The sequence below is a fragment of the Triticum aestivum genome, chromosome 5A (genome assembly GCF_018294505.1).
Source record: "Triticum aestivum cultivar Chinese Spring chromosome 5A, IWGSC CS RefSeq v2.1, whole genome shotgun sequence".
NCBI classification, from domain to species: Eukaryota; Viridiplantae; Streptophyta; class Magnoliopsida; order Poales; family Poaceae; genus Triticum; species Triticum aestivum.
In genome coordinates this window covers 691,742,630-691,765,013 of record NC_057806.1, presented here as the reverse complement: position 1 = coordinate 691,765,013, position 22,384 = coordinate 691,742,630, and the positions used below count along the sequence as shown (strand labels likewise).

Sequence of the window (22,384 nt, the reverse complement as noted above, 5' to 3'; positions counted from 1 at the left end):
GCCGGTCGGCCATGTCATGCGCTGGTGATGTAGGTGCTTCCTCCTCTAGTCGGGGTAGCAGCCTGCGCTTTGGGTAACTCTTGGAGGGGCGTTCGAGTTCATACTCTTCGGCCGCAAGGACTTCAGTCCATCTATCAGCTAGCAAATTCTGATCAGCTCTAAGCTGTTGCCGCTTTTTCTTGAGGCTGCTTGTTGTGGCCATGAGCCTGCGTTTAAAACGCTCTTGTTCGGCGAGATCCTCTGGCACGACGAACTCGTCGTCGTCGAGGCTTGCCTCGTCTTCGGAGGGAGGCGTATAATTATCGTCCTCAACCTCTTGGTCCGCCGCCCTCTCGTGAGGGTTGGCTTCTCTGTCCTCCTGTGCCGAATTTTGCTGGAGGGGGTGTTCTTTGGCGCTATCCGGAGTAGTATTATCTCCCGTGCCGGAATCACCGTTTTTGCTTTGGCGGGATTTAGAGCGGCGCCGCTGACGCCGGCGCTTGGGCTGTTTCTTAGAGGTATCATCCACCGCTGTTCCATCGCCATCTCCATCCTTTGGAGTGTCCATCATATATATGTCATATGACGAGGTGGCATTCCAACGCCCTACAGGTGCTGGTTCTTGTTCGTCTCCTGCATCGTCGTCCATGCCGTCGATGTCTTCGGAGTCGAAGTCAAGCATGTCGGTTAAGTCGTCGACAGTGGCTACGAAGTGGGTGGTGGGTGGGTTTTGAATTTCTTCATCGTCCGTATCCCAACCTTGCTGACCGTAGTCCGGCCAGGGCTCTCCCGATAAAGAGAGAGACTTTAGAGAATTCAGGATGTCGCCGAAGGGCGAGTGCTGAAAGATGTCTGCAGCGGTGAACTCGATTATCGGCGCCCAATCGGATTCGATCAGGGGGGCGCGGGGGGCGCGGAGTTTGGAGAGGAATCCGGCTCCTCGGAGTCACGGGCCATGCGGAGTGCGGGGCTGGAGTTCGGCTCGATCGCCTATGAGATTGCAGCCCCTGAGGCAGCGTCCAACCGCCGATCCTCGATTGGCGCAGTGGGCTCCGAATCAATGGTCGGAACCGATGCGTGTGCGGCCTCCAAGGCGCTGTTCGGCGGCAGAGCTATATCATGCCCATCGAGACAGTGCGGCACGCTTGGCTGTGGCTCGAATCCGTCGAAGATCAAGTCCCCGCGGATGTCAGCCGTGTAGTTTAGGCTTCCAAACCTGACCTGATGGCCAGGGGCGTAACTTTCGATCTGCTCAAGGTGACCAAGCGAGTTGGCCCGCAGTGCGAAGCCGCCGAAGACGAAGATCTGTCCGGGGAGAAAAGTCTCACCCTGGACTGCATCGTGGTTGATGATCGAAGAAGCCATCGGGCCTGAAAGCGACGACACAGAGGAACTCTCAATGAAAGCATCAATGTCGGTGCCAAAACCGGCAGATCTCGGGTAGGGGGTCCCGAACTGTGTGTCTATGCCGGATGGTAACAGGAGACGAGGGACACAATGTTTTATCCAGGTTCGGGCCCTCTTGATGGAGGTAAAACCCTACGTCCTGCTTGATTAATATTGATGATATGGGTAGTACAAGAGTAGATCTACCACGAGATCAAGGAGGCTAAACCCTAAAAGCTAGCCTATGGTATGATTGTTGTATGATGAAGTTGTTCTATGGATTAAAACCCTCCAGTTTATATAGACACCGGAGAGGGTTAGGGTTATACAAAGTCGGTTACAATGGTAGAAGATCTTGAATATCCACATCGCCAAGCTTGCCTTCCACGTCAAGGAAAGTCCCATCCGAACACGGGACGGAGTCTTCAATCTTGTATCTTCATAGTCCTGGAGTTCGGCTGAAGGTATAGTCCGGCTACCCGAACACCCTCTAATCCAGGACTCCCTCAGAGAGGCTTAGAGGGAATACCAGGGCAAGCACCGTCGGCCATTGGTTTGCTCATGAAGAGGAAGGAGAAAGAATGTGAGACGAAAATCGATTGACCACTAGATTTTCATCACTCGAGAAAGAATGAAGAATGGAGATGTGTCCTCAAGAACCTCAATCAAAGTATCTTTGCTTGCACTTCAACACAGTTTGTGCTATTGACACGTGGCCCTGGACCCCACGAGTCAGTGACACGGTGGTGGCAAGTCACCCGTCGCTGCTGTAGAACGAACACAGGACAGGAGACCCCCAAAGACGAAGGAAAAAAGAAAATCCAAAAAGAAACACGGTTGGTTACTCCATTTTCCTTCCATGGCCAAGTTCTCCTTCGCCGACGCCGACGCCGACGAAGACCCTCCTCCCGCCACCGCCGCTGCCGCCGGGTCCGACAAGAGGAAGCGGGACGGAAGCCCTGCCCCTGACGACGGGGCGGCTGGTGGAGGGCCGCCCCCCGAGGCCCGGAGACTGGAGGTCGCGGGCGGCGAGCGGGAGGAGAGGGCGGTGGCGGGGTGCGGTCGGGAGGTGGGGAGGGTCGGCGCCGGCGGGGATGGCGACGCGGTGGGGATCAGCATGCGGATCGACCCGGACCTGCTGGACTGCTCCATCTGCTTCGAGCCCCTCTGCCCTCCCCTCTACCAGGTAAATTAAAATTGACCGGAGGAAGGATGTTGCTCTGCCAGATTATCCATGCTGCTGCTGCTGCTGCTGCCTAATTATCGATTGGAATTCGCTAATTAAGCTGGCATCGCTTCTGTTGAGCTAATTGAGAAAATCCATAGCCATGGCAAGAGGGGATAAGAGATGATGATAGGCAGCGAAGCAGTTGGGTAACTGCACAATTACTATCATCTACTGTTCCTCAGGACACCGGACCACAAACCAGTTTTTTGAATGCATTCTTGAGTCAATGTCCCCATTACTCCTGTCAACTGAATCAGTTGAACTGATCTGACACCCACACAGCGTCGTGTTCCTAATTTGTCTTGGCCATACCCAGACACAGATCTCTGCATATGGAAGGAGAACTAATTTTGGGATTCAGGGTACTCTGCTTTCCCTTTGGTTAGTTGCTCTGTTTCATTCTGATTTCCCTTTGGTTAGCTGCTCTGTTTCATTTCCTTCTGAAGCAGTTTCTATCTTTTAGGTTCTAGGACCTCTTAAGTAAGGTGGCCAGTGTAAAACTGTCAAGCAAATAACAAACAAAGATCACACTGCTCTATATACTCCCTCCGTCCCATAATGTAAGACGTTATTATATCCAATATACTCACATATTGGTTGTAATAACATCTTACATTATGGAATGGAGGGAGTAGTTTAAGCCTCACGGTCTATTGTTTCTCTCTGAATTGCTTCCTTGCCGAGCGGTGCCTTTTCCTCCATTATAGGTACCTGGGTTTGTTCTGAAGGTCATTACATGTTTCAGTTGATAAGTTACTAACGAAGAGACAAACCTCGTAAACTGTATCAGTTTAGATGGAACACCACAGCTTATAAGCACACAGAGGACTCATCTGTACTGCTAGATAGCGCTATGCTGCTAAAACCATCATGGAGCATCACTGCCCAAGGGCATCTGATAGAAATCCTGAGCAAAAACTATTCCATGGCTGGTTCTAAACACATACTGATGCGCTTACAGTTTACTCTTCTGAACATATACAGTCAACTTCAGAAAGCTAAAAACCATGTGATCCATATAATTTGTTGGCGTATATTTAAGGCACGAATTAAGCTGCAAAGGCAGAGTGGACACACTTCTTTCGAGAAGACTAACCTTTTGTTATAAGAGGCAAGATATCTATTGCATGATCACAGCTTGTTTTGTGTATTTTCCAGTGCCAAAATGGCCATGTAGCATGCTTGTCCTGCTGGTCCAGGCTCAGCAACAAGTGTCATGTTTGTTCTCATGATGCGATCTTTGCACGGAACATTGCACTGGAGAAGATTGTTGAGTCAATCAAGTCCTCATGTGCATATGCCAAGTGGGGCTGTTGCGAGTTGGTCAGCTACACGCAAAGAAACAGTCATGAAGAATCTTGCCTCTTTGCTCCTTTGATGTGCCCTATTCCTGGATGTGGATACAGAGGCTTTACAGGATGTTGGTCAGGCCACTTCCTCGTCGACCACCACAGTGCCGATTTCTTGCACTTTGCTTACGGCCAGTCATTTGAAGTGAATTTGGAGGCGTCCCTGCCTTTCCTTGTTCTTCTCGGAGAGGACGATCACCTTTTCTTGCTCCTGAACAAGAACATGACACCCTTTGGGCATGCCTTTTCCGTGGTTTGCCTCAGGACAGGTGATTTGAACTGGAAGTTCTCCTACGAAATTGAAGCGGCCAGTACGAGAAACCCTGAAAACTGTCTGCAACTCAAGGCCTCTGTCACAAATGCAAAGGAGTGGGCAGGTCTGCACCCTACAAAAGCTTTCCTTTTGGTCCCATATGATTTCTGCAGTTCTACTAACCTAAAGCTGAATGTCTCTGTTGGGAGGTCTGTTTCTGTATGATGTGAGCATGTCATGTTCTCTTCTATTCCCTGTGTTCACAAATGTAAATGTGTGTAGCACTGTAAAATTGTTTGTAAAGTAATTTCAGCATGTGCATGTAGATGTGAAGGCACTGGTTCCATCTGGAAATTACAACACTGTAAAGGCTAGTCTAAATTTATGGAAGCAAGAGTTTCACAGTTCATTTATTATATTCTCCAAACCCTTCTATACTACTCCCTCTGTAAACTAATGTAAGACGTTTGAACTGCAAAAGCGTCTTATATTAGTGTGTGTACAGAGGTAGCACCTGCCATTTATCTCAGATAAGTAAGGATGATCAGCAGAACAAGTTTCCAGTAAAAATAATTCCTAGATGGCTGCCAGGTGATGAAAACAAATAGATCTCATTGATATTGTTTCAATAGCAACCTTAGTAGGCTCTGTTTGTTTGGGCTCTTGCTTATGGTTTTATAGCTTTTCCACTGGCGAAAAAGCCACAAAAGCTCCTAAACAGGGGATTTTTTCTTTGGCTTTTGGCTTATGAATAAATATTGTTATACGATTCTATAAGCCAAAAGCAGCTATTAGGAGTTTTCGTGTGAATGAGTGGAATGAGTTCAATATGCTGTTCGTTTTCATGTGAATGAGTGGAATGAGTTCCTGAACAAGAAGCCAGTTTCTCAATCGAGCATCCATAGTTCTTGGAAGCCACCACCGTCAGATTTTGTTAAAATTAATATTGATGGAGCTTTTTCAGAACACAATGGATACAGTGGATGGGGATTAATATGCATAGATGCCTCCCATGAAGCCCTTTTTGCTGCAGCGGGCTCATCCCAATCAATTTCCAATGCTTTACACTCTGAGACAGTGGCCCTTTGCACTGCTGTTAACTGGGCTGTTCAAATGGGAGTGGAAAGAGTACAGTTTGAGACTGATTGTGTAGTGCTACAACAAGCTGTGTCATCGGATATGTACGACCTGTCTTCCCTTGGCCAAATGTTCAAAGAGCTTAAGGTGAATCTTGTCACACAATTTATCCAGGCTATGGTTCTACACATGTCACGTGTTTGTAACAAGCCAGCGCATGTGCTGGCTGCTATTGGTGCGGGTTTAGTTGCAGGAGAGTCTAACCAGTGGTTCTCTAACTATCCTGATGATGTAACCCGTGCTGTAACCGGCGGTTTAGCCGTGTCAACTATCCTGATGATGTAACCCGTGCTGTAACCGGCGGTTTAGCCGTGTCTTAATGGAATACGAGTGTTCCATCTAAAAAAAGCAGCTATTAGGAGCTTTTTTGGCATTTTTGCTGAAGTGAAAAAGCTGCAAAAGCAGAAGCAAAAGCCCAAACAAACAGGATCTAAAGCTAATTGCTCAAATCAAAAGAGGTGTCATTCTGATCAAAAGAGGATCTGAGAGTGGTTGGAGTGAGGAGTTTGTAATACGTGGTGGGGCTCTATATATGCTTCAAAAGGCTGTTGACCAGTGAGTAGTTTACGGTTTACCAAACCTGACTACCCACCGGTTTTTTATAGACACCGAATGTTACTACGGTTTGGTGTTAATGAAGGGCAATGGTACAAAGAGATTCAAGCCGAGATGGTTATGTGAAGAAGCCGTAGAAGAAATGGTTAAGACTGCCCGGGAGAAAGCTTGTGTGGCTGCATCAGCGCCATGTTTTGCAGCCCGCTTTGCCGAGGTTCATGCATCCTTTGCATGATTGGGGCATGCCAATTTTGAAAACCCCGGCCCGGGAAAGAGGATTTGAGAACTATAGCTAGAGGTTGAAGATCCCATGTGTGGCTGCATGTCCAATGAAGCATTAGAAAGAAATTCAACTAATCTTGGAGAACATGTGGGAGTAGGTGGAACTCATCTAGGCCCAACGAGGCAGGATAAACTGAAATTGGATAGAGGGGACATTTGCGTTCGAATCATGCTAAGGATTACTTCTCAGTTCTCTTTTCTGGTGGGCAAACTGAACGTCTGGAGGTATTGAGCAAAGTGATATTCCTTGGTTTACACAACATGTGAATGATATGTTGTTGGATCCTTTCTCCCTGAAGGGTTTAAAAAAAAGCATTATTCGGTATAGGGGATTTTAAGGCTCCTTCGCCCCGATGCCCCTCATGCTATTTTCGTAAATGGTTTTGGCACATAATTGGGATGGGCTTACTAAAGAGGTGTCACAAGCGGTTAATGACACATGTTTCCTAATGATTGGGACATGAGTACTACTGTTGTGATTCTTGAAATACTCCCTCTGTTTCTAAATATAAGTCTTTCTGAAGATTTCAATATGAACTACATACAGAGCAGAATGAATGAATCTACACTTTAAACTCGTCTATATACATCCGTATATAGTTCATATTGGAATCTCTAGAAAGACTTATATTTAGACTGGAGGGAGTAGAATCTAGAGACTAGCTGTGACTTATTCATACCTATAAGCCTTTGTAATGTATCATATGAGGTAATTTCCAAGACGCTTGCTAACATACTGAAGAACATAGCCCGGGAAACAACTCAAAGTAGCTGGTTTAGTGCTGAGGAGGATTATTACCGGCAGCATCCTGGTAGCATATGCGTGCTAACATAGAATTGAGAAGAAAGTTAGAAGAAAGATGGCCTTTGTGTAGAAGATTATATTTGCCTGGTAGCATATGCGCGCTAACATACTGAATGACACGTCGTTCTATTTGCTACTATAAAATTGTACACTGTTTTAACTGTAGAAGGAATCTAGTGAATCAAATAATAATAATAATAATATCGTACAGTACTTATCTTGCACTATAGCTTGTCCTCTAAAATTCAATGTATATAAGGGACCTAGCAATATTTTCTTTAAGACCGTGTTTAGGCCATTCGCTCTGTTGGTCTCCCGGTAGATTGGAGCCGAACTAGTGTACGTGTGTGCCAAATTGCCCGGAGCCAGACTTCAAGAGGTCGGCATAGGACAATGATAATGAAGGCGGGCGGAACCAACTGCAATGCCATGGACCAGCTGTTGTAGCAAAACGTCCACGCCCACGCCCACCATTGGAAAAAGACGTCCACGCACCGGAATCAATGCCAACCAAATATCCAATGGAGCAAGTTTTCCAACATCGCCACACAGGAGTACGTACAGGACACTGCATCATCATCTACCAACGTGCGGCCGGCCGGCCGGCCATTCATTCATCTCCCAACTGATCCTCCCAAGCTGGTCCTATTACTCCCTGCCTTTTTAGGTGTTTGATTTGATTAGCGAAAAATGTGTTTTTTTGCCAAACAATGTATACTTTAAAAAATGTGGGTTTCCTAGCAGTCCTCGAACTCGCTTTCCCTTCTTTCCTACACCCTTTGTTCTGCAGAACTGATGTATTTACGTTATATCATGGTAATGGAAAGTGGTAACCCCGGTCCAAAAAAAAAAGGATTCGTTGTCGAATGAAGTTTCTAAACAAACATTGCTATGACATGTTATATATGTTTTGCTAGTTAAATTGACGACCATTGTTCTCGCACCAGACTCATATTCCCATCGAAGGGGCCGAGGGACTATATGAGACGGTTGTGCAACCAATATCACCAATGCCGTTTTTACTCCAAAGAGGTGGACTCCTAGCTAAGCTATGTTCTGTTTGCGAGATTAGTCATTCCTTGGAAACTTGGACAAATCAGATAGATAGATAGATAGATAGATAGATAGATAGATGGATAGATAGATGCCTCTTCTGGTTAGTGTTTGCGGCAATGATCTGGACCTTTTGGACACGTAACAAGATGGTTATTGAGCAGGTCTTCTTGTGACGGTCCTTTGGCTTCATATTTAAATTTCTAGAATTTTTGCAGCACTAGCGCCCGCTCGTTAGGCCGCAGGACTGAGATCGGTTAGGCGGCATGATGGATCCGCTGACTGCGGCAGATGCCGCCTTGCTCGGGCACCTAGCCACTGACCTGCCAGTCACTTGGCGCCCTTTTCTTCTTTTTAGTAGGGCATGTTTATGTTCCTGTCCTGTATGTTTACTTTTCATACTTAAACTTGTTGTATGAATATGATAGTTGCCTTACCTATAAAGCAAGGCGAAAGCCTATTTCAATACATCCATGAATTCCCTAGCTAGTCTCTTACTTCTCCATCCCCATCATTTTTACGTACGTAGAACGACAACATGTGGTTTAATATCGGCAGGCAACTAATGCCTACATTAATCCATATCTCCCAACCGATGATGTTTCCTTCATGTTTACTAAACAAAAGGAGTAGACCTAGGTAGATGATACGCCGCCTCTCTTGATGGCTCTTGTTCTGCCGTCGTCTTCCTATCTCATCCCATCAATGCCAATGTTGTGCAAGCAAGTGAAACGAACCATGATTCGCAAAAAAAGAAGAAGAGGTGAAACGAACCATGTGTTCTAATAAACAATGGAGCAGTAGATGGAATTAATAGGCGCCACGTACTACGTCTATGCTGTCCGTACGTACGTACCAGGAATTACTATGCCGGCCTCTTTAAGCCAGTCAGGTACGTAGCACTAAACGAAACAGGCAGGACATGTTTGAAAATCATTGTTCCAACTTTAATAACGTACACAAGAACTTGAAGGCATGATAAATCCTGTGCTAGTAGTACCGGACGAGACTAGTCTGCTCCCTCCCCATGTGCCCATCCGTGCTCCCGCATATGTGGCTTGATTTGATTGGACAAAATAAGACCCGGCCCCACCCCCTTAAAATCAGGGGGGAGATGATTAGATTAGAAAGGAAAAAGGGAAAAAGACAGCCGTAGGATAAAGTGGGAGCACGGATGGGAGCATGGGGAGGGAGCAGACAAGCCGGATCCAGTAGTACCACCCATCTGACTGTCGGGTTTTAAGACATAGTAGAGTACTAACATAATGATCTTCAAAATATTGCGTCCAAGTTCTTTGCCATAGGTTTTGTTGTATCGAGCCAAAATATACCACTGAATTATATGCTAACAGTGTAAGCCAATGTTTTGTTCTAACCAGAGAAAAATACGCTCTGCGTTTCGAAGGGATGGATTACGACCAGTGAAAAAAAATATAGCGCACTATAGCGTTTTAAGCAATGTCTCGCTAAATAAATCATTGTATAATATCTCGCTAATAGCACGCTAATAACATATTTTCAAGGCCACACTATTTTGTCATAGCGCACTATTTTTTCATTGATTGTGATGCTACTCTACCGTACTCCACCGATTAATTGTAAGAGTACCCTATAATTTCTAATGGTATAACTTTCATGATATATGATTTGTATTACATTGGTTCAATTGTACATGGGCCTTCTAAACCGAAAAGGAAGGAATATTGAACTTCTCTAGTTTTCTAAACCAGAGTTAGGACATCCTCACCCGCAAAAAAAAAGGATTTAGGACGTCCTACTGACAACTCATTCCTAAGTGTGTAGCAATAATATGAGTACTTCTGGTTGCCCACCTTAGCTATTACTACCTCCGTCCTGGTTTACTAGCCCTCTTCTTATTCTGGTTTATATTTTGACCATGCTTTTAACTAATAAAATATATGTTATGCGTAGAAAAAATAATATCATTGAAAACTACATTCAAATATGAATCCAACAATATAATCTTTGATGACATGCATTAACATTTTGCTAGTTAAATATGTGGTCAAATTTAACTCAAAATACTATGGGGACTAGTAAACTAGGACAGAGATAGTAATTTGATGGCTAGCAAACGTACTGCAACCCCAATAATAGCCCTATTTGAAAATCTAGAGTACTCCGACACAATATTTTGACTGCATGTGATTCCTCTTATGATCACTGAGTCTTTGTTTCGGTTGGACAGCGCATAAATGTTGCGCTCAAGTGCCTCAAATTAAGACACCCCTCTTCTACCTACAACACGAAAGACCCTTTTTTCTTAGCAAAAATTTCATACAATGAAACCAACTGGTTCAACTGCCAAAACAACAGACTCCAAGACAAAACACCTTGATGGCCCGTGTATAAATATTGTGTACAGGAGCCTCTTTCCACTCACCTACACAAATCATCTCCTTCTTCCTCTCTCTCTCTCTCTCTCCCTGCTCTCCCTGCTCTCTCTCTCTCTCTCTCTCTCTCTTGCGCACACAAGAAAAAAAATCAAGATGGTTGACACACTGAGTGAAGAGAAGATCATTGGATACTTCAAGAACAAGAGCATCCTCATCACTGGATCAACAGGCTTTCTTGGAAAGAGTATGCATGCATGCACGCATAATGTTTATACAAACATATTACGCATGCATATACTATTTGTTGCAAATTCTAGAAGTTTTTTTTTGCGTCAAGTTGATATGTGTTGTGCTCATCTGTTAATTAGTTCTACTGTTGGTGCATATGTGCAGTACTAGTGGAGAAGATACTGAGAGTTCAACCTGATGTAAAGAAGATCTATCTCCCGGTGCGAGCGGTGGATGCCGCGGCGGCGAAGGATCGGGTGGAGACTGAGGTAGTGTTGTCCATCATGGTTCTTCATGATCTAGACCTCTACTGCTCTCATGATTCTTTTGATCCCTTTGCTTGAGTGTTGGTACTGAATAATTTATTTTCTATGTGCCCAGGTGGTAGGGAAGGAGTTGTTCGGGCTTCTGAGGGAGAAGCACGGGGACTGGTTTCAATCTTTCATCTGTGAAAAGATCGTCCCATTGGCCGGAGATGTGATGCGTGAGGACTTTGGCGTCGACAGCGAGACCCTGAGGGAGCTCCGGGTGACCCAGGAGCTCGATGTCATCGTTAATGGCGCCGCCACCACCAACTTCTACGAAAGGTGCGTCGTCGTCAACTGATTGTTTTGTCCAAGAAAGGAAAAAAAATCAGCAGAGAACTTGAGTAGGTGCAGCAAGAGTACGGAGTGGAATTGTGTGCGTGCAGGTATGATGTGGCCCTGGACGTGAACGTGATGGGAGTGAAGCATATGTGCAACTTCGCCAAGAAGTGCCCCAATCTCAAGGTGCTCCTCCATGTCTCCACGGGTACGTACACCAACTCTACAAATTACCATCATGGACTATGAACTTGGATGCTTCTGGGGAAAACAAAAATGAAGTTCTTGGATGTAATTAAAGTACACCTAGATTTGATTTACAAATCAAGTTAATGAATTCATACATGAGTTGGTGCAGCTTATGTTGCGGGTGAGAAGCAAGGACTCGTGCAAGAGAGACCATTCAAGAATGGCGAGACGCTGCTCGAGGGGACCCACCTCGATATCGACACCGAGCTGAAACTGGCCAAGGACCTGAAAAAGCAGCTTGAGGCCGACGCCGACTCGTCGCCCAAGTCCCAAAGGAAGGCCATGAAGGACCTTGGCATCACCAGGGCCCGGCACTTCGGGTGGCCGAACACATACGTGTTCACCAAGTCGATGGGGGAGATGGTGCTGGGCCAGTTGAAGTGTGATCTCCCTGTTGTCATCGTCCGTCCCAGCATCATCACCAGTGTCCAGAACGACCCACTGCCCGGATGGATCGAAGGCACCAGGTTCGTTATATGCTTCTCTTTCCTTTCCCTGCCTCTAAATTTAAAGTGCAATCGTTTTAATCTGTTGCAAATGCAAGTAAATAAAGGATGTTTGTTCAATGTAAAAATGTAAATTGCAGGACGATCGACACGATCGTGATCGGCTATGCGAAGCAGAACCTGACATACTTCTTGGCGGACCTCAACCTCACCATGGATGTGGTAAGCAACGTTGCACTATGCATGCAGTTAATTAACATATATTCCAGGCATGCAATGGTTGGTTGTCAGTCCAGGAATCCATACAGTAAGATATGGATTTCAACGATGGCGGTGAATGCAATCGTGTGGTTGGGTATATGTTGGTGCAGATGCCGGGCGACATGGTGGTGAATGCGATGATGGCTGCCATCGTGGCGCACAGCTCGTCCTCATTGGAGAAGACACAGTCACATCCCGAGCCACACGCACCGGCGGTGTACCACGTGAGCTCGTCGCGGCGTAACCCGGCGCCGTACAATGTGCTGCACGAGGCTGGGTTTCGGTACTTCACGGAGCACCCTCGGGTGGGCCCTGACGGCCGCACGGTGCGCACCCATAAGATGACATTCCTCAGCAGCATGGCTTCCTTCCACCTCTTTATGATGCTCAGGTACCGCCTCCTCCTTGAGCTCCTCCACCTGCTCTCCGTCCTCTGTTGTGGCCTCTTCGGCCTCGACACCCTCTACCACGACCAAGCACGCAAGTACAGGTTAGTCGGTTTAAATCTTTTGCGGATGGCATTTTTGATAACAAGTATTTCCGGACGGAGGGAGTATCTTCTTGATGGCGCGGCATATATGATGACACGGCCTTTATTGTTATATTGTTGTAGGTTCGTGATGCACCTGGTGGATCTGTATGGGCCCTTCGCGCTGTTCAAGGGCTGCTTCGATGACGTCAACCTAAACAAGCTCAGGCTTGCCATGACCAGCAACCATGGAAGCCTCTTTAATTTCGACCCCAAGACCATTGACTGGGACGATTACTTCTACAGCGTCCACATCCCCGGGGTCCTAAAGCACATGCTCAACTGAAATATCCATGCACCGAAAATTTAGGCGTTGCCTTAATAATTAAATAATCGTACGTTGTAAGAAATATCCTCCCAAATTGGGTTCTAACCGTTAAATAATCTGTGTGAAAGAGGGAAATGTGTCTGTCGCTTGATAGTGCAGGCATCAACTTGCATATGCTTCTTGAAGAACAAGGAATGCTACATCATGTAGTTTCGTTCTGGCTCGTGCTGTATTGCCAATTATGACTAGTATTGGTTGATAACAATTTCTTGTTCAGTCACATATTGTACCTTGACTAGTATTGATTGTTAATTATAATTTCTTTTCAAGAGAAATAAATGTAGTGCTCCAAGATTTGTGAATTATGCATAATCTTTTCAAGCGCTTCTCAGTTCAAAACGAATAAGCCAATCGATTAATATTTGTGTATTAGACTTTGTTTAAATTGACGCATCTCCAGAATTAAAATCAAGATCGACCGCATCCATGAACCAGGTCACTATGCATACACATATCACCAAAACGTTCTACCATGCATGGGAAAATGTTTTTCATTCAATTTTTCTACTAATATTCAATAAATAGTGTTACAACTACGCATAATCAAATATAATAATTCATGTATTTTAAGTTTAGTTCTCATGTTATCAAGTCAAAATTTTATCAAACAATTCCAGCAGCAATGCATGGGGCCTCCTCTATTTTATATTGCACAAAAGTCAGACAGAACTCCTTCCGGTTTGGGTGTTCGGCTGGGCTGGCAAGCCTTCCGTCAGTCCTAGCCCAATAGCGAGTTCGAGCACTCAGGTTTGCTGCCAATACTCCAGTTAATTCCGTAAATTTTGCTCAAAAAAAGTAAATTCCGCAAATATAGTATTAGATAAGTACTAGTACGTATAATTCTAATACTTGGTAAATACAGTATAAAATAATAGTACACTTTTGTTTCAGTAAATATCAATCTGTTTCAGTAAATGCCGTACTAATCAAAGTTGACACGAATTTTAATTTGGCTAGACAATTTCACGTCAAGAAATCACAATAAATTGGTTCAGTAACCCAGCGGTCAGGGCCGCACACTCAAGCTGTACTCAGCATACAAGATAGGAAAAGAACACTGCTTCACATCACTCGATACATTTGGAGTAACGTTTATTATTCTGAAAAAAGAAATCAGAGGATAAACACATATTCTTGTGCCGTGTTCAGGAAGTCTCGCTAGCTGCCCAGCTAGACTGACCATTTTTGCAAGATCCTAGTTGATGGTAAACAAGAGAATTACATATTAGCTTCCCCTAGGTCCCAGTTGAAGAGTTTAATTCATCTGCCATAGCAGTGTTCTGGAAATCTGTCGAGCCAAGATCGGTGATGCGATACTTAATTCAGTTGCATGGTCCAGCCCATCCGATCCTCTGTGTGACCCATCTGGAGGCTTGTCAGCGAGGTGTATAGCTGCTGTGACACCACGCCGACTCCTTGGTTGCCATCGTATTCTACCCTGAAAAGCAGAAGAAAATGCATGGTGGTCTGAGTTCTAGTAGTACATGGCTTATTTGTCGGTGTTTGAACAGCCAAATTAAACGCCATAAAAATTGACAGTTTCAAGGCAGAGCAGAAGCTTCACCTTTTCCCCTTATAGGTAATGCTCCCCACGGGTGAAACCACAACAGCTGTTCCTGTGCAGAAAACTTCGTCTGCATCAAGCAGTTCATCTACAGACACATGGCGTTCCTCCACCTTAAATGAAGCACATTGTGTTAACTAAGGCCATATAAAGCGAAGCATCATATAGTACTTCCGATCAACTGTTGATTTTTGGTGACCAACATTTACCTTGTAGCCTTTGCTCTCGGCAACTTCGATGATACTTTTCCTTGTGATACCAGGCAATATCGTTCCTTCTATTGCTGGAGTGGAAATAGCATTGCCCTGGTGCAAAAGACCATAGCAAATATAAGTAACATTTCTTCAGTCCTTAACTTGGTGAATAATATTCTTCAAGAAGAACTTGACAGCATACTGATAAGAATAAAGCCAGGTATAAGTTCAGAATTAGAATGAGTAATCACTCGGTCCTCAAAAAAAAAAAGTAATTACTCCTTGCAAAAATAATGACCAATGTTCTATACAAGGAAGATGAGAGATAAACTAGATGGACCAAACTGTTTTTACATCTTTTTCTGACAGATCAATTCGGTTTGTATCTTAAAGGAATATTCATGTCACTTCCCTAGTTACTTGGAATCTCAGAAAAAGATAGGTCACATGAGGGTGATAAATCCTGTAATTTGGCTACTGAAACAAAGATTCATAGTAGCTTATCATCCACATTAGACTTGCTTAGTTTGTAGAGGGGGCAAAAGTTGTACATAACTAGGATGCTCCCACAGGATTCGGTCGCAAAAACTACTTTTAAATGCAGATACTGAAACAGATTTAAGAAAATAAGAACTGCCATGTGAAGATTCATACTTTCACAACGAAAATATTGCATGAAGAAACTTCTTCCAGATATTTGTTGTGAACGGCATCCAAATAGAGGACATCAGAATATCCTTTGTCCTTTGCAGTTCTCTGTGCTTTCAACACCTACATGGTGACGACAAGTTTATCAATTAAGTGATCATAGTTTCAGATTTAAAAGTCAAAACAATGTGGGCGTAGTTAACAATTCATTACAGAATCGACGGCTTCAATTTCAATATAGATTTGCCAACAATATCCTTTTACAACAATTTATAACGAGAAGGAGAAAAGAAAGATGTGCCGAGGATTTAGTTAGCACCATAGAAAACAGAGGTCTGTATAAATATCCAACACCTAGCAATCGTAAATGATAAAATAAGGGGTGTAAATGTTAGTACTGAAAAAAATCCCAGTCAACCACTAAGAGCAGCTATTACGTAATTTCCATCATTCTATTTTTTCTTTCGAAAGCTGTATATATTATGTTGTAGATGTACATTTTCATCATTTGCAGTACTACAATCATATTTCACCCACAGAAGTTTTGGGCACTGGGGAGAAGGCATCACGCGAATGCCAAAGCAAATGATGCCCAAAAAGGTTCTTTTTTCCTACAAAAGGATGCCAACAGAGGTCGAAAGAATGAAAAATAATGCCGATGTTAAAAGTTACCGAGGCATAGTTTCCAATAGTTTTCACGCCTCCAGTTCCACCAGGGGCCGCACGGTGAAAGTTATCTTCAATAATCAAGTTAATAGGAGCTAAACCTTCCTGTAGAATAAAGTTAACAGACTTAATCAATATCCAGGATGGTATAAATTTGGAAAAATGAAAACTATTCTGGATAGTAGATAGATCATGGGGGATGAGCCTGTACTTGTGCAAATATGCTTGTGGCATAATTACCATTCATCTATACTATATCATCAAGAAGATAAGAACGGTACTTGTGACTAGATGTTTGTTGAACTGAAAAACTCGGTACAAACCTTGAAATAATTTCCAACAGGGGAGACATAAATAAGGAAGGTGTACTCAGGAGCAGGTGCAAGACCAAGAATAGCCCCGCTTCCAATTAGTAGCGGCCTGATATACAAGGAACCTTTACCGGTAGGAGGCACCTAAAATTTACAGTAGTACATTAAAGAAGAAGTTAGGGGATCATAGGAATGTACAGAGGGCAATGAAATGAGCATGAGAAGACATAAAAATAACTTACCCATCTTTTATTTGCCAGAACAGTTTGCTTCACTGCATCCACAAATTGCTCAACAGTCGGTGCAGGCATGCACATCCTATCTGAACCATTTTTCATCCTTATGGCATTCTCCTCCGGACGGAATAATAGGACAGACCCATCAGTTTTCCTATATGCTTTTAGGCCCTCAAACAGTCCCTACATGCAAGAATAAAAATTGTTTAAGCACGTCTGATACCTTTAGGCCATCAAAGAGTACATATTTCAGTCAGAGATTATCATAGCTACTTGCTATGCCACCGCATATATGAAATAATGTCTTCCAAGTCCTCCGGTTAACAAACCTGTCCATAATTTAAGACTCCAGCAGACGGGCTTAGTGCTATGGGTCCAAAAGGCACGATTTCTCCACTGGAAAAGTTTCCATCTGTCCCGCATTTGGCCATGTACATAAAGTCGGTATCGACAAGGCCGAAGCCAAGGTTTTCCCAGTCCAGATCGACTATGTCAGGTGTTTCCCTGGTAAGAATCATACCGTCAGAACAAAGCAGCCGTCAGAAAGGACAGATGAATACTCATGAATCTAGTCCAAACAAAATAGTGTAGTACATAAATAATTGCATACATGTATTTGGCTGCTACAGAAGCCTGGCATCCTACTGTGGTATGGGCCTTGTGATGGAGAGTCGGCATCGAGTAACCGCGAGTCTGTATCTGCAACCAGGAGAATGTAACCAAAGGACTGTCTGTGAGATGCCAAGGATGGTGACAAGAAGTAAAACCACCTGAACTGCCCCCCTCTGCAGATTTACAAGGAAACACAAAACCAAGCAGGGAAAACGACATTTTGAGTAAGACATTTACAGCTAGTTCTGTAAGTCAAGCAGCAGATGACAAAAAAAGTCAAGCATAATGGTTATCCAGCAGGACCATACAAACAAATGATATGCATTGTTCAAGAAATGATCAGTGCTATCCTAGTTGGCCGCTCATTCTGCCAGATTCAGTCACCCACTGCCTTGAACATTGGACATGTCAAGAAAATGGCCAGTCAAGCTCGCATTTACAGATTGGACAAGGCATCGCAATGCTACCTAGAGCGATCCAAAACAAGCAGCTGATATATAGCCCCACGCATTACGATCCTGAGAGGGATGAAGCAGCTACCTGAAGCGAAAGGGGGCAGGGCAGCGGCGGCGAGAGCGAGGGCCGCGGCCGCCGCCCGGCGACGGCGAGCGAGGGGCCGGCCGGGCCGCGGGAGGAGGCGAGGCCGAGCTCCATTTCCGCGCGCGGGGGCCGAGACCGAGGTGGCGAAGGCGGGCAAGATGCCGAGCGGCGAGGCGAATAATGCGGCGGCGGCGGCGGCGGTCAATGGGTGGCGGGCGGTCAAGCCGCCGCTCGGATGGAGAAGGCACTGGCCCTCCGCGTACCGACAGAACGCCCACGCTGACTACCGGGTCCCGCGCAATGCGGTGTTGACGCAGGGCCCATTGGTCAGTAGCAGTTCTACACGGTCACCTGGTGTGCAACGAGTCAGCGTGCAGCGTCCCACGCAGAATTTTTTTTGTCTGTTCCGTTCCGCTGACATGTATGGCACCCCGTCCCTACCATGTTCGTACGCAAGTGGAGTAATAATAATGAAATACAGGGAGACACCCCGCAAAAAAAATACAAATTTCAGGGAGACAAATCAGTATGTACTAGCAAAAGAGCCCGTGCGTTGCAACAGGAGAGAAAACATAACACACGCTCTTAACTCAACAACCATCACTCAAGACCACAATAGGTCCATCTCCTTTATTTGTGCGAGGCATCATATTTGTGTGGCCGCTTATCCTCCTTCTCACTCTCGCCGGCGATGGCCTTGGTGTTCACACAAAACAACAAAAAATGTGTGTTGAATATGGTTAATCCTAAGGGTCTCTCTCTCTCTCTCTCTCTCTCTCTCTCTCTCTCTCTCGCTTTCTTTCACTCTCGCGATGAGAAATCTGTTGTTTTCCCTTGCGACATTTTTCAGAGGTATGCATGTGTAGTTATCGATTTTTCTTTCCGTATATGGTCATAGTGGGGTGTTTATTTGCAATCCGGATCGCTGCCGGTATGGAAAAAAATCCTGCGCTATAAATTATAAGTTTACTTTCATAACAATATTTTAAAAATATTTAACAGGTAAAATTAGCATCATATTTAGACTCCACACATTTTTCTAATAAAATTTCATATATAATATGTTAAAATCGAAGTTACGGTTTAAAAGATACAGATAATTTAGAAAATCATTTGGTTTGACTCAAATATATTCCAAAATAATATTTAAAAATACTTACCAGGTAAAAATAATCTCATATTCATATTCTACGTATTTTTCTAATCAAATTTCATATATAACATGTTCAAATCGGAGTAACGGTTTAAAAGATATGGATGATTTTTAAAAGCATTTGTTTGACTTAAATATGATCCACGGATGAATTACCTAAAACATCAGGGGGTTTCGAAAAATGTAAAATAACGGTTCGGGTGTGACTTAAATCCGGACAGCGGGTTGATTTCAGAAAAAGACAGGGACTTTTGTGTAAAACACGAAAATACGATTCATTTTAACTTAAAACGGGACTGCGGGTTGAATTTTCTGAAATAAATAGACTTTTTTGAAAAATGCCATGACGGACGAAAGAAACCCAATTTGTTTTATTATTAGGTAAAGATAAAGATATATACTGGTCCGCCCAGCGCAAAAAAAAAAGGAAAAAAAATTCCGCAAGATGATTCTTATCATGGCTTTAGGGCCAGTTCATTTGCTAGCTTTGTTGGGCTTTCAGAATAAAGTGCCCCTATCCAATTTATTCTAGAAGCTCAACAAATTTTCTTTTACTAGGCTTTAAAAAAATTGGTTGGGCTTTTAGAGTAAGCTGGATAGGAGGCAGCTTTTTGCAGCTTATAATCTAGAAGCCATCAAAAGAACTGATCTTTAGTTTAGAACTATGGAAATGGAGGGAGTATTAAGCAAAAGTTATAACCTGCGGCATGTATGTAGATATCATAACCATGCAAACAACAACAACAACAAGATCGACGGCAGAAACAACAATCTTTTGTATGCGGCACACACGTAATTGGGGAGTACGTACCGTGTCGAGCCTACCGTGGATAGATAGCTATATGCTGATTGATGGATTTGAGTGATGGTCGATGCAAAGTCACTGGAAATCATAGGGGCTTTATATAGAGGGAGACATATGTATGGTAGATGCTCATAGCAAGCCGTGTGAACAAAGGAAGCTAGGTAGTTGCTGGCCCTCGGTCAAGAGTATTTTTAGACTACGCGCAGGCATCTTGTCTTTGTGTGTGTTTGTACATTACTAATTCTAGTGATCAACATGCATGTGTTCAAGATCGATATCCGGTTAAATTAATGTGCTCTGTATTCTTATCTTTTTGTTAACTATTAACACACACACCTGTCACGTCCTCAGCGTGTAGTTTCATACGTACGTTACGCGGCATCAGTTCTTTTCCCCCTTTTTCTTTTAGACCGCCGACTAGTTCACGAGTCATAGAATACAAACATGCAACGTATATGCTCTGCCTTGCTCTACACAATCATGTAGAGCATATTATTTGGGGCCTACACCTGCTATATATATCCTATAAAAAGGAAATGATAACCATGCGACGTCGTGACAACGTGTATACGATGAGCAATCATCAAATAGCTAAGATGGATATATACCAATCCTTTTTTTTTTTTTTGTATATGCACACACAACAGACTGACGGAAGATCATGGTCTTTGTAGTATACTCCCTCTGATCAAGGGGGAGGCGAGGCGGAGCTCCATTTCCGCGCGTGGGGACAAAGACCGACGTGGCGAAGGCGGGCAACAACAGACCGAGCGGCGAGGCGAATTCGGCGGTGTCGGCGGTGGTCAATGGGTGGCGGGCGGTCAATGGGTAGCTAGCAGCAGCCCTCCACGTTCGGACAGAAGCCCACTCTGACAATCGGGTCCTGCGAAATGTGGTATTGATGTAGGTCTCACTGGTCAGTGGCCTGGTGTGCAACAAGTCAGCGTGCGTGTAGCGTCGCACCCAGAAGAAGAAAATGTCTGTGCCGCTGGCATGTAGGGCACCACACCCCTACCATGTACGCCAAGTAATTGATTAACTAGCCAATTAACTTACTGGTTAGTTTATTAATCCCTTACTCGTCAGCCAACTAAGCAATTATCAGTTAACATTTCCCCCAACAATAGGAAATACCGATAATTTTGAGCAGCTATATGTAGGAGTATATTAAGCAAAAGCTACATAAATGCTATAAGCACGCAAACAACAACAATCGTTTCGTATGCGGTATGCATGTAATTAGGAGTGTGTACCTCTCTCCGTGAAGGCAAAACAGTTAGCGGTCGTTGTTGTGCGCCGTGTCTACGCACTTGAGCCTATCACGGATAGAGATAGCTATTGATCTGCTGAATGATGGACTCACTTGAGTGATGGTCGATGCAAAATCCATGAAAAGCATAGAGGCTGGCTCTATATATAGATAAGAGAGGCATGGTCGATCGACGCACACAGCAAGCAAGCAGTGTGAACAAAGGAAGGAGACCATGCAATTGCAATGCATGCGTCCTCTAGCTAGCTAGCGGTCGGTCAAGAGTATTTTTAATAGTTGACGTACTACCGTCCTTTTGTAAAAGACAATATATTCTCTTCTTATTCCTCCTCTTCTTCTTGCATATCGACCATCCATGTGTTCAAGATCGATATCTGGTTAAAATAATGAGCTCTGTATTATTTTGCTAACTAACACACACACATACACACACACCTGTCACGACCTCACGCATGCAGTTTCGTACGTTACGCGGCGTCAGTTCTTCTTTCTCTATTTCTTTTGGACGCCCGGCTAGTTCATGAGTCATGGAAAACAAGAAACATGCATGGTATTGGTATATGCTCTGACTAGACCTGGCCATCCTCCAGACCAGGCCGGGCTTTGGGCCGGGCCTAACCAAGCCTGAGGTAGAAAACTCAGGCCCGAGCCCAGCTCAACCCGGCTATCGGGCCTAGTTTTCAGGCCCGAGCCTGGCCCGTCACAGCAAAAAAAACACCGGCCTTGGGCCCGGCCTCTTCAATAAATGGCAAAAACAGCAGGCCCAGGCCCGGCCTGGCCGATCTTTGGACTCAAAACCTAGGCCTAGGCCCGGCCCGGGAGCAGCATCGGGCCGGGCGGCCCATGGCCAGGACTAGCTCTGACTTGCTCTACACAATAAAAGCATGGATATTATTTGGGGCCTATATCCTGTGAAAAAGGAAATGATAACCACGTACGCGACGGTCGTGAGAACGCGTACACAATGAGCAATCATAAGTTGTTAAGATGGATCTAAACTAATCCAACCACAATGAGCAATCATTGAGTAGTTAAGATGGATCTAGACCCACGGAAGATCGTGGTCTTTTGTAAGTAAATGGCTTGACCTTACCAATGAGTGTTGTTGTAAATATATCCTGCAGCTCGGCTCCCTATGGCCTGGCATCGGATTCGATCACTCGTCGGTACCTACCTTACGCTAACCGGCCGCTTGACTTTTCCTTTGATTTTATTTTATTTATATATATGTATACCCAAGTATGTTAAAGTCAGAATACGCGTGCTCGATCCATCAGCAACTACTCTCACCAAGACCCACCTTGTGCGGTGGTCTTTGCAGAAAACAATTAACATGCATAATGACTTTGCAACACCACTGCAGGTATTACGATACT

At 44.4% G+C, this 22,384-nt stretch overlaps 3 protein-coding genes across 5 annotated transcripts; 2 read left to right on the top strand and 1 right to left on the bottom strand.

Moving 5' to 3' along the window:
• The first annotated feature begins 2,163 nt into the window (after positions 1-2,163).
• Positions 2,164-4,611, top strand: LOC123106050 (putative E3 ubiquitin-protein ligase SINA-like 9). Of its 2 annotated transcripts, none has more exons than XM_044528245.1 (2): positions 2,164-2,551; positions 3,731-4,611. In XM_044528245.1, exons 1-2 carry the CDS (start codon positions 2,225-2,227, stop codon positions 4,418-4,420), a joined length of 1,017 nt encoding a protein of 338 aa, XP_044384180.1. In that variant the 5' UTR covers positions 2,164-2,224; the 3' UTR covers positions 4,421-4,611. The 2 variants fall into 2 exon arrangements, with proteins under 2 accessions (XP_044384180.1, XP_044384181.1); XM_044528246.1 differs by having other exon boundaries at positions 2,170-2,551; positions 3,752-4,611.
• Positions 4,612-10,406: 5,795 nt separating this feature from the next.
• Positions 10,407-13,314, top strand: LOC543004 (fatty acyl-CoA reductase 1). The gene is made up of 8 exons (XM_044528244.1): positions 10,407-10,628; positions 10,778-10,881; positions 10,994-11,199; positions 11,304-11,404; positions 11,555-11,912; positions 12,032-12,113; positions 12,263-12,642; positions 12,766-13,314. Exons 1-8 carry the CDS (start codon positions 10,538-10,540, stop codon positions 12,965-12,967), a joined length of 1,524 nt encoding a protein of 507 aa, XP_044384179.1. The 5' UTR covers positions 10,407-10,537; the 3' UTR covers positions 12,968-13,314.
• Positions 13,315-13,970: 656 nt separating this feature from the next.
• Positions 13,971-21,099, bottom strand: LOC123106048 (branched-chain amino acid aminotransferase 2, chloroplastic). 2 transcript variants are annotated; one of them, XM_044528243.1, is made up of 10 exons: positions 20,992-21,099; positions 17,239-17,327; positions 16,958-17,132; positions 16,635-16,811; positions 16,405-16,536; positions 16,088-16,186; positions 15,422-15,538; positions 14,783-14,878; positions 14,574-14,686; positions 13,971-14,447 (listed from the first exon to the last, which is right to left on the bottom strand). In XM_044528243.1, the coding sequence occupies exons 2-10, from the start codon at positions 17,304-17,306 to the stop codon at positions 14,327-14,329; spliced, it is 1,098 nt and encodes a 365-aa protein (XP_044384178.1). In that variant the 5' UTR covers positions 17,307-17,327; positions 20,992-21,099; the 3' UTR covers positions 13,971-14,326. The 2 variants fall into 2 exon arrangements, with proteins under 2 accessions (XP_044384178.1, XP_044384177.1); XM_044528242.1 differs by lacking the exon at positions 20,992-21,099 and adding an exon at positions 17,781-18,072.
• Between the last annotated feature and the right edge of the window lie 1,285 nt (positions 21,100-22,384).

Excerpts from the sequence above, each read along its gene's own strand:
- LOC543004 (XM_044528244.1), top strand. The coding sequence starts at position 10,538 with ATGGTTGACACACTGAGTGAAGAGAAGATCATTGGATACTTCAAGAAC. Across the intron at positions 11,200-11,303 it reads ACCACCAACTTCTACGAAAG|GTATGATGTGGCCCTGGACG; the intron begins GTGCGTCGTCGT and ends GTGTGCGTGCAG. Across the intron at positions 12,114-12,262 it reads TCAACCTCACCATGGATGTG|ATGCCGGGCGACATGGTGGT; the intron begins GTAAGCAACGTT and ends ATGTTGGTGCAG.
- LOC123106050 (XM_044528245.1), top strand. The coding sequence starts at position 2,225 with ATGGCCAAGTTCTCCTTCGCCGACGCCGACGCCGACGAAGACCCTCCT. Across the intron at positions 2,552-3,730 it reads TCTGCCCTCCCCTCTACCAG|CTTGTTTTGTGTATTTTCCA; the intron begins GTAAATTAAAAT and ends GCATGATCACAG.
- LOC123106048 (XM_044528242.1), bottom strand. The coding sequence starts at position 17,894 with ATGGAGCTCGGCCTCGCCTCCTCCCGCGGCCCGGCCGGCCCCTCGCTC. Across the intron at positions 17,328-17,780 it reads CCTGCCCCCTTTCGCTTCAG|ATACAGACTCGCGGTTACTC; the intron begins GTAGCTGCTTCA and ends TCCTGGTTGCAG. Across the intron at positions 14,687-14,782 it reads CCGAGAGCAAAGGCTACAAG|GTGGAGGAACGCCATGTGTC; the intron begins GTAAATGTTGGT and ends GCTTCATTTAAG.